Below are 13,798 nucleotides of genomic sequence, written 5' to 3' on the forward strand. Positions count from 1 at the left end.
ATCACTATCAGGTGGTTGTTGGAAAAACAATTGGCCTTTCACATATTGCAGATCAATAGGTAGACTATCTTGCTTTGGAAATAGTTAGCTATGAATTTTGATATTTTCTGTTGAATAAATTCCTTCCCGTACCTCCAAAGTCTTGGTCGGATGGATGTGTCAAGATATATATGCTTGAGTGATCTAGTAAAGTGTTTCTATGATAGAATAAAGATTAAAAGAAATTATTCTCTATCTTAACTAAAATATGGAAGTAAAGGGCTAAAGAAGGAACCAAAACAAAGCAACTGCAATTGTCAAGAATAAACTCTAAAACAAGTCAGAAAAATCTTTAAAGAAAATAACAGAAGGACGAAATAAAACTTATTTTGGTCATTAGTCAATTTTCTTTTAGAAAAGAATGGGATTGGGTATCAATTCATTTCATGAGAGAATAAAGAGCTTAGATAGTAGCAGGTAAGGTTCGCCGTCTTGGTACTGGATCCGGATCCCATACTAGTACCATCTTAGTAAAATGTTGATACACTTAGTACAGGGATCTATTTGGCGTACCGAGATTTATTACATCCTCCATATTGAGTCTCAGTTTGGTACCGATACGATACGGTGCATCTGGTATGGGATAGTATGCATCGGTATGGCAAATCTTAGTAGTAGATTATCCAAAGAAGCAAGGATAGAAAGATAAAATGAAAATTAATAAGAGAAATATAGCCAGCCCAAAAATCAACATCCATGAGGCAGCCCTGCAGTCCTTCATGCTTCACAAAGCAGAATTGACAAGTTACTGCAACGGCACTGATACAGCCACCATAACTAAACTCCAAAACCAGGATCCCCCAATACTTTTTTTCAGAAGAACCATCATTCTATACTTCATACCTTGAGAGCTACAAAATGGATCTGAGACTATCCAAACAAATATGCAACTTCTTCCTTTGAGCACAATATTTTCCAATATGCTTGATGAAGTCTATGTCCTACAATTTCATAAACCAGACAGCTCTCATGGGAAAGAGTCTCTGTTGAACTTTATAGGAGGTGATGCTGGACCATTCGGTACAGACTTAAATCATACAAGCATACTTGAGAATGGCTAAATCATCTGCAAATTAAAACAAAGCACAAGCAGACCATTCCAACCATGTGAAGACAACATCTATGTCTACATGCTCTCTGCTAGTTCTGACTCCATGAAGTATTCTTCTATTCCTTTCAAGCCATATTTTCTGCTGCAATGCAATGCAATATGCAATTATAAGGAGATAACCATCCAGCTCTCATTCTTTTCACCAGATTTGGTATTTCCAACCTGTCCAGAGATCAACTAGAAGACCATCTTGCATTAGTATCCAGCCTACTCAAATAAGACTCCAGAATATTCTTGAAAAATTGGACTCCAAAAACAAATGGAATTCAGTCTCATTTTCAGCATCACACATAACACAAACTGGATTATGTGGCCAATGTCATTTCTGAAGATTATTAGCAGCCAGAATTCTTTTTTTGGACAACCAAACATGAAAGAATTTTAGCCTTCTTCAGAGCACAAGCTTTGCATGTATCCTTCATGCCAACTACCCTAACACCACCAAAATTCAGCAAATGATAGAACGACTTAACCGAAAGGTTCCTGAAGCATTCCATTTCCAACCATCGTGTCACCGTCTTGAATTTTGGTCACTAGTTTGATGGCTTTACACGAGACAGATCCAAGCCAAAGGCCTCTCTCACATAAAAATCTTGTCTTGTTGAACATATAAAGATCTTCTTTGGCTACAGAAAACTTAACATTTTATATTGTTAGAACTTTCTTTGAAACTGGATCATTATCATCCAGCTGAACAGAACATAGGATTCCTGAACAAACAATATATCCAGCAATAAGAATTGTTTTCTCTCAGAAAAAACACCATGAAATTTTGGACCCACAACATTGATGGCCTCAAGAATTTAATTAATAATATGAAAGCTGGAGAATGCTGAGTAGAACTAGGATTATTGCTGTTCTAGTTTGGGAAGCTTCAAAATTATAATTACTGCCACCAATTACTAGTGCAAAGCTCAAACCATGGGGTTCTTATGGTGGAAACATATGTCGCACCATTTAGGATATTTTAGTGTCAGACAATCGGGCCAAAATGCTAGAACCATCCCAGATCCATCTGCATGTGCTGCTTGTTTTCTTCAAGAGTGATATAAATGAATAGGAATGAAGGTTTTCCGCTCATATTTCTATATGTCTCTTGGGATGATGATGATGAAATCCATTATATATATATATATATATATATATATATATCAACAAACAAGGTCATGGACTATAAGTTAACACCCTAAGGAGTTGGACATTTCTTTCTCCTAAAAGAAAAGAAACATAATAAAAGCCATAAGTGGAGAAAACTATGAATCATCTAAGGTCTGAAATTTCAAGTATACCAACATGCAGAGATGATATTGAAAGCCAATATGCAGATAGAAGATATTGAAACTGAACTGCTAAGAAAGGCACCATGCCACCACAAGTGTTGGACACAAAGTTACCTGGAACTGAACCATGATAGTGAAATAAATTCTTCAAAAGGAGGCAGAGTGTTCCACAACTAAGAGATATCAGCATGAATGACATGTAGAACTGAAACCATACGGAAAGAGATGTGTTGTTTGAATACATGACAATGAAAAATTGGTTTCAAAGGTTAATAATCCATTTACCACTTATATGATTATATTGGAATGAAAAGATAGGATCATATATACAACAGTATAGTTAATCTTCCCATGAAACAAAAATTTCCATAAATAATTTTCCATAGAAGCAGGACCTCTTTACAAAACACCAGTGAAGAGGTAACAGTAGAAGAGAATATTTTTACATCCATTTAAGCACTAGTACCAAGCAAGCTTTCTCTAAAGCTTGCTTGCAGCATTATAATCAGCAACCCCCTCCCCACCCCCAAAACAAAAAAAAAAAAAAAGAAAAAAAGAAAAATACATAACCCCAATTTAATGGGGGAGAAGGTCCATATCAGCATCCTTGTTAGTAACCACTGCATGAATTTTTCAAGTAGTATATGTCTGGAAGCTCTTTCCCCAGTACTTCCACTCCTTGCAGCCATGTTTGAAGCAAAGTTGTCTATGCTAACAATGGCCTCATGAGCTACCTGATTTCAGGTGCATTTTCTTACTGAGCTTCTGCTAGTCTTTGTCGGATCTCTTCTGGACTTGATACCTTGTCAACACTGAAGAAAACAAATCAATGATGTAAATTAGCATTGGCTTGGAATAACATATTCTCTTCTTTTTGCCTTTTTGTGAGAAAAAGATTGGGCAAGGCCCAATGCACTTGATTAAGGTCATAAAACAAAAGTACAAAAGGAGATTTATGCATAGAACAGGTTCCAAAAAAAGTATAATTTGTTTCCATAGAGAAAATATCACTGCACAGGTTCAGGACGATTACTTTGTTATGAAGGATAAGTTCATACTAATCACTTCGGTATGGACTTATTCTGCTTAATGATAATTACTAGATAATTTATAATATGATTCATCATGTACCAAATGTCATTGTGATGATGATCTTTAGCCAAGTTACTTTTAAAACCGTCTTTAATGAAGAGAAGCAAATTCTTTTGGTAGGTCATCTGAACTTGGTCATCAATTTTGATATCCTCGACAAAATTCATACTAATTGCAAAATGGGTCGCCTAGTCTGTAAAAAGTGGATCCTTACACTACAACGCACATAGCGAAGAGCAAGAAATATGAACATAAACACAAACACGCGTTCTTGAACTTACCAACAAAGGCTGTCTCCACTGGATGCTGTCTTTTCGGAGATCCAATCTGGAACTATTTCTAGTAACAATTTCAACTGTTCTTCAACTTCACCTGCAAATTCAAAACTTTATATTTTCAGTTTTAAATTAGATAGATTGCTGCACGTGGGATATTTAACCAATCTTAATCGGCAATACCTCTGTCCACTATTTTGCAATGACTTGCAATTATCTTGTAAATAAGCTCGTGCTTCGTCATTACAGATCGCTTAGCTGACTGAAATATAAGCAAAATCATGTCAAAAGTACTGGGTAAGCATGCTATCAACTTTTGTCGTCTCATTGCATTGGCAGCTCCAGCCTGTTTCTCTTCTAGTGCTTTCTTCTCCTTCCCTCTTACCTGTAAAGAGATATTGGGTTAAACTTTCATCCTAATTTAAGAATGGTGCATTTAATATAAGTTCATAGGCTAAGATAGTCCAGAAGAAATTAGCAAATTAAGACACAGATCGCATATACATGTGCTTAAATAAATATAATTTCCTATGTTTTATGGAACAATGCAAAGAGATATATCTGAATCGATTCACCTGCATATACCTATGAAACACAGTACTACTGCTCGAAATTAAGGAAAAGAAAGAAAGAAAAAATAAGTTAGGCCATTCAACAAATTTTACCTGAAAACTTCCATTATCAGTTAAAGGAATAGGCATACAGAAAACTGTGTCTCCAAATGCAATGCGGAAATAGCAATTGAAGGAAGGACTTTGACCGAAGCAGCACTAACAATATATAATGCATGAATCAAGTGCATTTCAAAGGAGTGCAAAGTGTAAAAGGAGAAAAAAATAATCTAAAGAAAAAGATTACACAATATGATACTACATAATATGAAAATAATTGAGAACAAGATCATAAAGATCATGGTCTACTAAGTATATTGGTGCATTCCATGCAAATGAATTTCTTCCAAGTAATTTTTAAGCATTAAATATATAGACTTGCTTGTAATGATAGAGCAAGGCTTACAGATTGCAGTAGACTCTCTGGAAGAAAATGGAGGACATCATCATCTGTGGACAAACTTCGGCTTCTATGATCTTCATTCAATGCTTTTGTGCTCTTTGTTGGAGTTGCAAATAACTTGGCCCGTGTTGACCGTTTTGCTGACTTCTTGGCTGGGGGAGTATCATAATCCATGGTTGGGCGAGATCTCTTTGACGTTTGAATTTCTGGTGTAGTAGTCATCAGCCTGGCAGGAGTAGAAATAAGTTTGGCAGGAGTTCCCTCTATATTATTTAAATCCTTTGTAAAACAACTGTCAGCCTTCAAATTTTTTGTCTCCTCTTTGTGAGTTCTGTTGTTGCTCGACGAGGCTTTTAAAATGGGGGAACTAATCAAGGACTTCTTAGATACTGGTGACTTCGTAGAGAATTTTATAGGAGATTGAACAGCAGATACAGGAGGATCTTCTTTAGGAGAAGGTTCCTTAAAACATGCGAGAGACGTCTTCTCTGTCTCAGGTATGGGAATTTTCTGAGAGAACCGCCTCTGAAAAGATCCAGACAAGTGAGAAGGCACAGCAAATTGCTGCTGTGATGGTGTGTCTGAGGAAGGTTCCAGCAATGTTGAATTGGTGGAGACTCTTGCAACTTGTGGAAGTATGGTCGACTTTGTTTGACCGAATGGATGCGGAAGTTGTTCCTCTGGAATTTCATCTCCCTGGTAGGTGAATGAAGTTGTTAATATGGATATATTCCCATTCCACCATTGAAAAATAACATAATATCAAAATTGATTAGAGAATATAAAGAAGAAAGTTACAGCCCTCAAGTTTTAGAAAGTCCAAAAAAGATCATAAAGCTGGCAAATCAAAATCTTTAAAACATTAATCATAACTACATGTGACTATAATGACAGAGGCAGAACTTTAAATTCTGAGTCAATTGAAAAAACAGTCGTGCATCTTATACTACAAATATTCAACTTCACACATGACATTTTTCTGCTGTCAGCCCAAGAAAAAATTGCAAAATTATAGCTAATGGAGAAATTTTGTACCTCTGGATGTTCTTTGAAGAACTCCAGAAGCCTTTCTCTGAAAACTTTTCTCAAGATTAAATACCCACTTCCATCTTTTGGCTTCACACTGTTAGCTCTTGCCTCAACCTGGAGAGTAACTTGAAGCTCTGGCTTCATACAGCAAGTAGTCTCGTCATGGGAAAGCACTTTCTTGATTGAAATGGCTTCAGGCAGCATGTACTTCAGTTGCGCTAAATGCCCATAAGTAAACCTCCTGCATACAGATATAAGACAATTTTCAATCAATAAAATAAAGAAATCTTAGATACCCGATTTATTTGCTTACTGAGAAAGAAGGTAAAAGATAACAGGTTATGGTAAGTTAAAGAAAAGAAATAAGTACCGCTCAGTCAAATGCTGAATACTGGTGCAGATATTAGAAAATGTTGACATGGTTCCTTTCAATCTGAGCAAACGAATCGAGCTCTCCATGCAATTGAAGAACTCAGACAATATCTCATATCTGATCACCAACAAATAAGAACAGATCAGCACAATAACCAACCAATGCTTCAAAAAACACGATAAGTCACCAAATCATACAGTAAAAAGGGGTCATAAGATGTCAGAAACAAACAAAGAAGTTGAAACTTACTTAAATTTATGCCTTTTCTCTGGGAAAAAAAAGATTTTTGCCAAAGATCATTATGGAAAACGATCAGAACTTTTCTAGAGACAGGAAATCAAAATTTATATATTGGAGATCCCAAATCCCAAAACTTCCACTTAAACACGCTTAATAATAGAATGAAAGAAGCATCTTTTCTTATGCTATATATTCATCTCTGATGCACAACCCATCTCAACAAACACTAGATTTCAAGAGCGGAGGACTTACTTTTCTGGGAGCTTGACAGGTGTTTTAGCCCTCGATGGCTTGTGAACTGAACTAGACCCCGAGCCGGCCCCCAGCTGCTCCTCAACAGACAAGAGATCGTCATCGGATCGAGTGAGATCGGACCGATCCGCGGATCTCTGCAGGCCGAGGGCGACCTTCTTCACCTCCTTCACCGAGAAGGCGACGCTCCGGTTCCTGGCCCGTCGCGGGAGATGGGCCGGCTTCTCCGGCGTGCAGATCTGGTCGAAGGGGGAGGCCTTGGAGGGTGACGGGGCGGCGGCCGGCGGCCGGGATTTGATCAGAGGGCGAGGAGAGGAGGAGAGCTTCTGATCGCAAGAGATGGAGGACTCCGATGGTGCGAGGGATTCCATGGAGATCGGGAAGGAGAGGAATGAGAGATGGGGCGATGGATTGGAGCGGCGGAGAGATGGGAAATTGGGGGGATGAATGGAGAAGGAATAATAAATAGGGGAAGGGAGGAGGGAGAGCGGCGTAACGTTTCATTTTGGCGGGAAGGGGGATGGCGGGAAATGCTAGCGGTGTGGCTGCGTGGCAGGTGCCGATTACCTATCGGATATTCCGAGAAGAAGAGTAATGGGCTCACGGTGATCTGGGATGCTGAAAAGCAACCAGAATGGGTGTCGCTAGACTGGTAGTGTGAGTCGATATGGCCAGAAAAATTTTCGGATCTAAACGTGAAATTGAAGATATATTCAGGCTAGGGTTAGATAGAGATATGGCTCGACCCAGCCAATTCCGGCCTAATTTTTTTTCTTTTTTTTTTGACATCCCCAACTCCGGCACTCCTATGCGCGGTGGACACTGGGCACGAACCGCATTATTCTTGAGAGGAATTCGGCCACAGTGATCGAGTAGATTCGAGATCGAGGATGCATAACTGAGGACCGGCCGCTGATTCACGAGATTCGTAGATTACTAGGGGAGTGCGACTCCCACCAGGCCATGCATGTCTATAGGAAAGCAAACGGTACTGCTGACTCTGTTGCTTTTTTTGCGGTTCACCATTTTGGAGGTTTTGTATGGATGGATAGTGGGGCTATGATAGGACTTTTATGTAGTTCTTTGTTTTCTGATTTTGTTGGCAGCATCCACACTCGCTGTGTATATCCACCCCGCTGTGTATAAGCCGCTGTAGTACAAAAAATAAAAAATAAAAATAAAATAAGCTCTACCCCTTCATTTAACATGAGCAGAGTAGCCACATTCAATATATGTTGGCTCCTGCACGCTGCTCAGGTAGAAAAAATAAAAGAAAAACACCAATTTTTGATGCTAAACAAGAATCACAAACCTCGGATACATACACAAAAGCTTCAATCAGATCTTTTATCAAAGAACTATTGGCATCAGAGCATCTTGAATTTGATGCTATAAATTATCATAGCTTTCTAGCAAAAGAAACAATGACGGCCAACCAACCTCATCTCAGTAAAAACCAGACATTATCAAATATCTTCGCATCTGGTTAATTATTCCCCGTAGTGCCATCAATGCTCCCGGAGCTTCGACGATTAATTATTTAATTTCCTTTTGAAAAATGTGATTTTCTATGCAGCAAACGAAGATCACTGACTAGTATTGAACTACACTTGTTATGACAGGCAAACCCTAATTGCAATATTGGAGATAACAAGCAACTTTAAGCCAAACCGTGGTCAAGCCTCGCTTTGTTCACTAGCATGAAGAGAGGGGAGAAGAATAGAGAGATCATGCCATCATGGAGAGAAAAGAGTACCTGGTGCAGTTCAAATAGGGAAAAAGATATCTTATTGAGGACCGGATTGTATCTTATTCATATATAAACCCTAGAATAAATTAGCTATGATATACCACAAAATATTAAACGTGTGAAGACATGACACAATGCAATTATTTGGAAGCAATAGTTAGCAGAGTTGAGCCAATAACTGTAGCTTAAAGAATAGGAGAACATCATTGCAGCATAGCGCAAACAATGTAAGTATAATTTTCAGTACACACTTAACATACCACATATATATAGTTATTATTGCCACATTACACATTTAATATACTAAAGTACATAGTGAACATAACATATTACATTTACATAGTTACTACACATATGTATGCACTTAATATACCACAGTACACAGTTACTATCCCCATGTATACAGTTACTAGATACATGTACACACTTAATATATCACAATACATAGTTAATATACCACAATACATACTTAATATACTACAATACACATTTAATATACCATGGTACATAATTAATATAAGACAGTACACACTAATATCCATAGTACACAGTTATTAGATACATGTATACACTTAATATGTCATTGTACACACTTAATATATCACAATACACAGTTAATACACCATAATGTATAGTTAAGATAATACAATAAACAATTACTAGATACGTGTGTACACTTAATATGTAATGTCCGGGCCCAGAACCTACTAGGCCCAATAAGAAATGGGCCCAGTTAAGGGTTGGGCCCAAATTCCACTGTGGGCAGTGTTGTATAAGGATTGAAATAAAAAATAATAAAAACGAAGGGATAAGACCGACAGGGAAGGGTGACCCTCACCCCTGCTGGCAGCCGATGCCGGCGCACCGGAGACAGGGGGGCGGCGGCCAGTCCCGGAGAGGGGAGGAATGGAGCGGATGGGACCTCTCAGAGGGGGGTCTCATCCTCTAAACAAATATTTAAGCCTCTGCCGGCAACCCCAAATCTCAGACCCCCAAGAACACTGAACGAGAGAGAGAGCCGAAGCCCTGGAGCCGAAGGCGAAGGAGCCCTGAAGCTCCAAGAGGAAGGAGGGACTACCAGGGGGAAGAACTGCCCAACGGTAACCAGCAAAAAGCCAGGTAAGCCTCCTGCCTTCTCTCCCCCTGTTTTGTGCAAGACAACAAAGAAACAAAGAAAGAAGGGAGGAAGGGGACTGCTGGCAGACCAAGGGAGCGGCCGCGGGCATCCCGCAGTGCCGCCGGCTTCTCCCGGCATCTCTTCCCCGTGGGAGAAGAGAAGGCCGCCGCAGGCGCGGCCGTGGGCTCAGCCGCAGGCGCGGCTGTGGACGCCGCGAGCTCGGCCGTGGCACCGCCGACTGTGGCTCGGCCCTCCCAAACCCCCCTTCTTCCTTCACAGGGGAAAATGGAGAGAGGAAGAGAGAGGGTTTGGGAGTAAGAGAGAGAGAGAATATGGGGTGGTGCCGGAGGGGAAGGACCAAAGAAAAGAAAGAAAGAAAGAAAGAGAGAGGAGGAAGAGGCCGTAGATCCGGCCGGAGGAGAAGAAGAAGACCGGAGGACCGGCCGAAATGGCTAGGGCTTCCGATCGGAACCAAGGAGAGAGAGAGAAAGGAGAGGAGGAGGGGACTTGCCGTGTACGGCCGTGAGCGTCGCCGGTGCGGGCTCGGCCGGGGAAGCCGAGAGCTCGGCCGCGGGCTCGGCCGGGGAAGCCGAGAGCTCGGCCGCGGGCTCGGCCGGGGATGCCGCGGGGCTTGGCCGCGGACGCCGCCGGTCGTGGGCCGTCTCCCTCCGCTCGCCATCCTCCCCTCCGCTCGCCGTCCGGCCATCGTCGGAGAAGAGAGGAAGGGGGAGATCGGGAGAGAAGGAAGGAAAGAGAGGAGGAGGGGAGGAAGCTTCGGGAAGGAGAAGAAAAGAAAAAGGAGAAGAGAAGAGAAGAAAAGAAAAAGGAAAAAAAAAAAGAAAAGAAAGAAAAAGAGAAGAGAAAAGAAAAGAGTGGGTTAACGGGCCGGAATCGGGTTCGGGTCCGAAACCCGTTAAGCCCAATAATAAGAAATTGATTTAGCCAATTGAACCTGAACCCGAGCCTAATTAAATTTGGGCTAAGTCTGGACGAGCCCAAACTGCAAATTGGGTCAAATCCGAACCGAATTAAGCCCAAATTGATTTGGGTCCGAACCCAATTAAATTGAGTTAGTTCCAGCAGACCCAATCTGGTTTTAAATCGAACCCCAAAGGCTTCAAATTGGACTTGGGCTAAATCCTTGGATAGGACCCAAGCAAGTAAGTTCATAGTATGATGAACTAAGAGATTTTATAATAAATAAATGGGGAATAATGTAAACCCTATGATGTTGTTTTAGGTGATTAAGGATTTGTCACCTGGACTTGAGCAATTTGGAAAGCGAATTGAAGTAAGTAATCTGTTTTAATCCTATCGTAGATCTTGTATTACATTTTATAAGATGAACCAGTGTTTTTCATACAATTTGAATTGTATGCATGATTAGTGAAGAATGTAAGTAACCTGTCCAAATCCTGTTATGGATCATGTCATGTTATTAATGTTTCCCAAGCATTTATTTTAAGTATATATGTTTCATGCATGATATGTTACAATGCATAAGTAACTTGCATGATTCCAGAAGTTATGGCTATATATGCGACATGATGATACTGATATTTTAATCATGCATGTAAGTTTATAAAGTCTTAGCTAGCCCAGAGGCACTATAATGTGCTCAAAGATGCTACTGAGAATGACTGAGCCGCCAGTGGCTGAATAGTAACTGAGCTTGCCCCGCCAGTGGCTGAATAGTAACTGAGCTGCCCCGCCAGTGGCTGAATAGTAACTGAGCTGGCCCCGCCAGTGGTCGAGTCTGACTTCGCAGTAGCATCCGAGAGAAAAAGGACCACGGCATGCCGGGGGCACGGTTTCATATGCATATATTATGAAAATTTTGTGATTTGCACTACTGCTTTGTTTAAATTGCATACATATTATGCCATGATGATTATTAGATAAACATGCATGTCAGCTTCTCAAACCCTGATTTACATGTTTAGCCTACTGGTTGATCCGGTAGGATTATGCAGGATTACTTACTGAGCCGTGTAGCTCATATCCGTTTATTTACTTTTTTTCTTTCAGATCCTCACCACTGATAGCTGCCAGAGACACGTTAATTTGGTATTAGCGCTTCTTTCTTTTGGGGTAAAGCAAGTATATACTTTTGTGTATATAAACTACGTAGAAGCTCTGTATTTGGGTACTGACCAGCATGTTGTACTAGATGAATAATAATAAAAGATTTGGTTGGTTTGACTACCCTATTTCCCAGGTATGAGGCTGCGTGCTATTGTGGGCGGTAGTCGGCAATAGCACGGCCGTGTCACGGATCCGGATCCGGGGCGTGACATTCTAGTGGTATCAGAGCAATAGGTTAACCATGAGTAAAAATTTTAAGTTTTAATAAGGGAATGGGTAGTTAAGTCTCATTCGGTGAGATTCCGCATAATTGGAAAGAAAGAAAAGATTTTATTAGTCGTATCATCAGTCAATCACGAAAATTTCTTGACATAAATATTTTGATAGACGACAATGAGCAACAAAAAAGAAAGAAGTTAAGGCTAATACAAAATCATTCTCGGGGCATGATTGTGACAGGTATGATATCAGAGTTTAAGATTTAAGACTACTAAGGATTTTGGTGTTTTGAATCAGAATGCTAGCAAGCCATGCCAAAATAAGAATAAGCTAGTTTGGAGATTTCTCGATGGAGTAATTTGTATTTGGATTATGATTAAAGTATATTTTGACGAATATTAAGTGGAGTATTAAAGTACATTGCGTATCAGTATATATGTGATTTTGGAAGTTTAACTTGATACTGAGTACTGTGGATATTATTTCTAGTTTGAAGTTGATTATTTTGATACCAAGATAGTGTTCATTCATAAGTTGTTTAAGGCTTGGACAAGGAAAGATATTTTTATTCTTCGAAGATGAATTTTCGAAATCTGTATGACAATTATGCATGAAACTGTTATATAAGAAGAAAATATATTTGAGGATGAGATTTAAGAGTTTCTCCTTTGTTTACTTGGAATGTGAAATATTAGATCTTTTCAAATTACAATGCAAGATTGGTATTTTGATTGGAAGTCATTTAGTAAATTCTGAGATAATTTTCAATCTTGAAGAATATTTTAGGCTCAAATGTTCTACTATGGATAAAGTGCAGTAGTTTGTGATCCTGTGATAAATCAATTAAACGAATATTAGTTGATGTTTTGACAGAAAAAAAAAAGAGAGAATGATGATGACATGGGGTCATTAGGAAATGCGAGTGGAATCAGCAATAGAGTTGATACGGGAACATGCCCAATAGCACATGATGTTGCAGGAGTTTGTATTTAGTGATCATGCTTGTAAGATTTGAAATAAATTATTTTATCTCTAATAGAGGGGCAATTATTAAATGCTTTCGTTTATCACTAAGAAGCAAGTTTAAATTGTTTCATGAGGAAGGTGACAGTTATGGATGATAATTCCACATATCATCGTCTAGTGGAAAGAGTACAAAAGAAGAAGATTTTTAAATAGAGATCTTACAACAAAAGTATACATCCTTTTCTTTTAACGGAGATGTGAGATCCAGAATCACCTTCTAGCAATGCTAAAGTAGGACAGATTATTGTTCATACAATTTAAAGATACCTAATATAAGATTAGGATATTGAGAAACAATTTCTAGAAGTTTACATAATTCTGAGCTTAAAATGTTCTAAGATGACTTGAGAGTTCATCTCTTATTAGAAAAGAAGGCTCATTTATATGGCTGAAGTTGCTGGAAATGTAAAATTCATTTAAAGCGTTTGTCACTTGTTTAAGGGGATCTTATGTTGGGATACCCTTTCTTTGCTCGCTCATGGAAAAGTAAAAAGAAGTTCTATCTAAGTAAAACTCGATCAAGATGGAGGAAAGATTTGCAGTGCAAATACACATGAAGGATTAAATAGTTCTGTTGGTAGGCAAATAGTATGTTGATCAAAAGTTATTAGTGAATTCAAAGGATTGTGATGTTTTGAATTAGAGTACGCAGCGAAAACATAGTGATCTGAATTATTTATCTAAGTTGGCCAGAAGTATTATTCTTTTAATTCGGAAAGTTTTAATATGTTTTCTTGAGTAGTAGGATTTTTCTTGATAAATAAAAAGAGAATGTTCTGATTTTGGATAGCACGGTGCTATCCTAGATTCTCCAGTTTTATGTCATGCTAAGAAACTTCCTAGCATCTTTTGACATGAATTAATAGATCATTGATTTTGATCTTGGATCTAGAATA

General features: G+C 39.1%; 1 protein-coding gene across 1 annotated transcript; it reads right to left on the reverse strand.

The window, feature by feature from the left end:
* Positions 1–2,778: 2,778 nt before the first annotated feature.
* On the reverse strand, positions 2,779–7,367 carry LOC103705379 (CDT1-like protein a, chloroplastic). Its single transcript, XM_008789074.4, has 7 exons — positions 6,706–7,367; positions 6,211–6,330; positions 5,847–6,081; positions 4,815–5,507; positions 3,981–4,182; positions 3,804–3,894; positions 2,779–3,242 (listed from the first exon to the last, which is right to left on the reverse strand). Exons 1-7 carry the CDS (start codon positions 7,074–7,076, stop codon positions 3,185–3,187), a joined length of 1,770 nt encoding a protein of 589 aa, XP_008787296.2. The 5' UTR covers positions 7,077–7,367; the 3' UTR covers positions 2,779–3,184.
* Between the last annotated feature and the right edge of the window lie 6,431 nt (positions 7,368–13,798).

Source organism: Phoenix dactylifera, chromosome 5, assembly GCF_009389715.1.
Source record: "Phoenix dactylifera cultivar Barhee BC4 chromosome 5, palm_55x_up_171113_PBpolish2nd_filt_p, whole genome shotgun sequence".
Taxonomy (NCBI): Eukaryota; Viridiplantae; Streptophyta; class Magnoliopsida; order Arecales; family Arecaceae; genus Phoenix; species Phoenix dactylifera.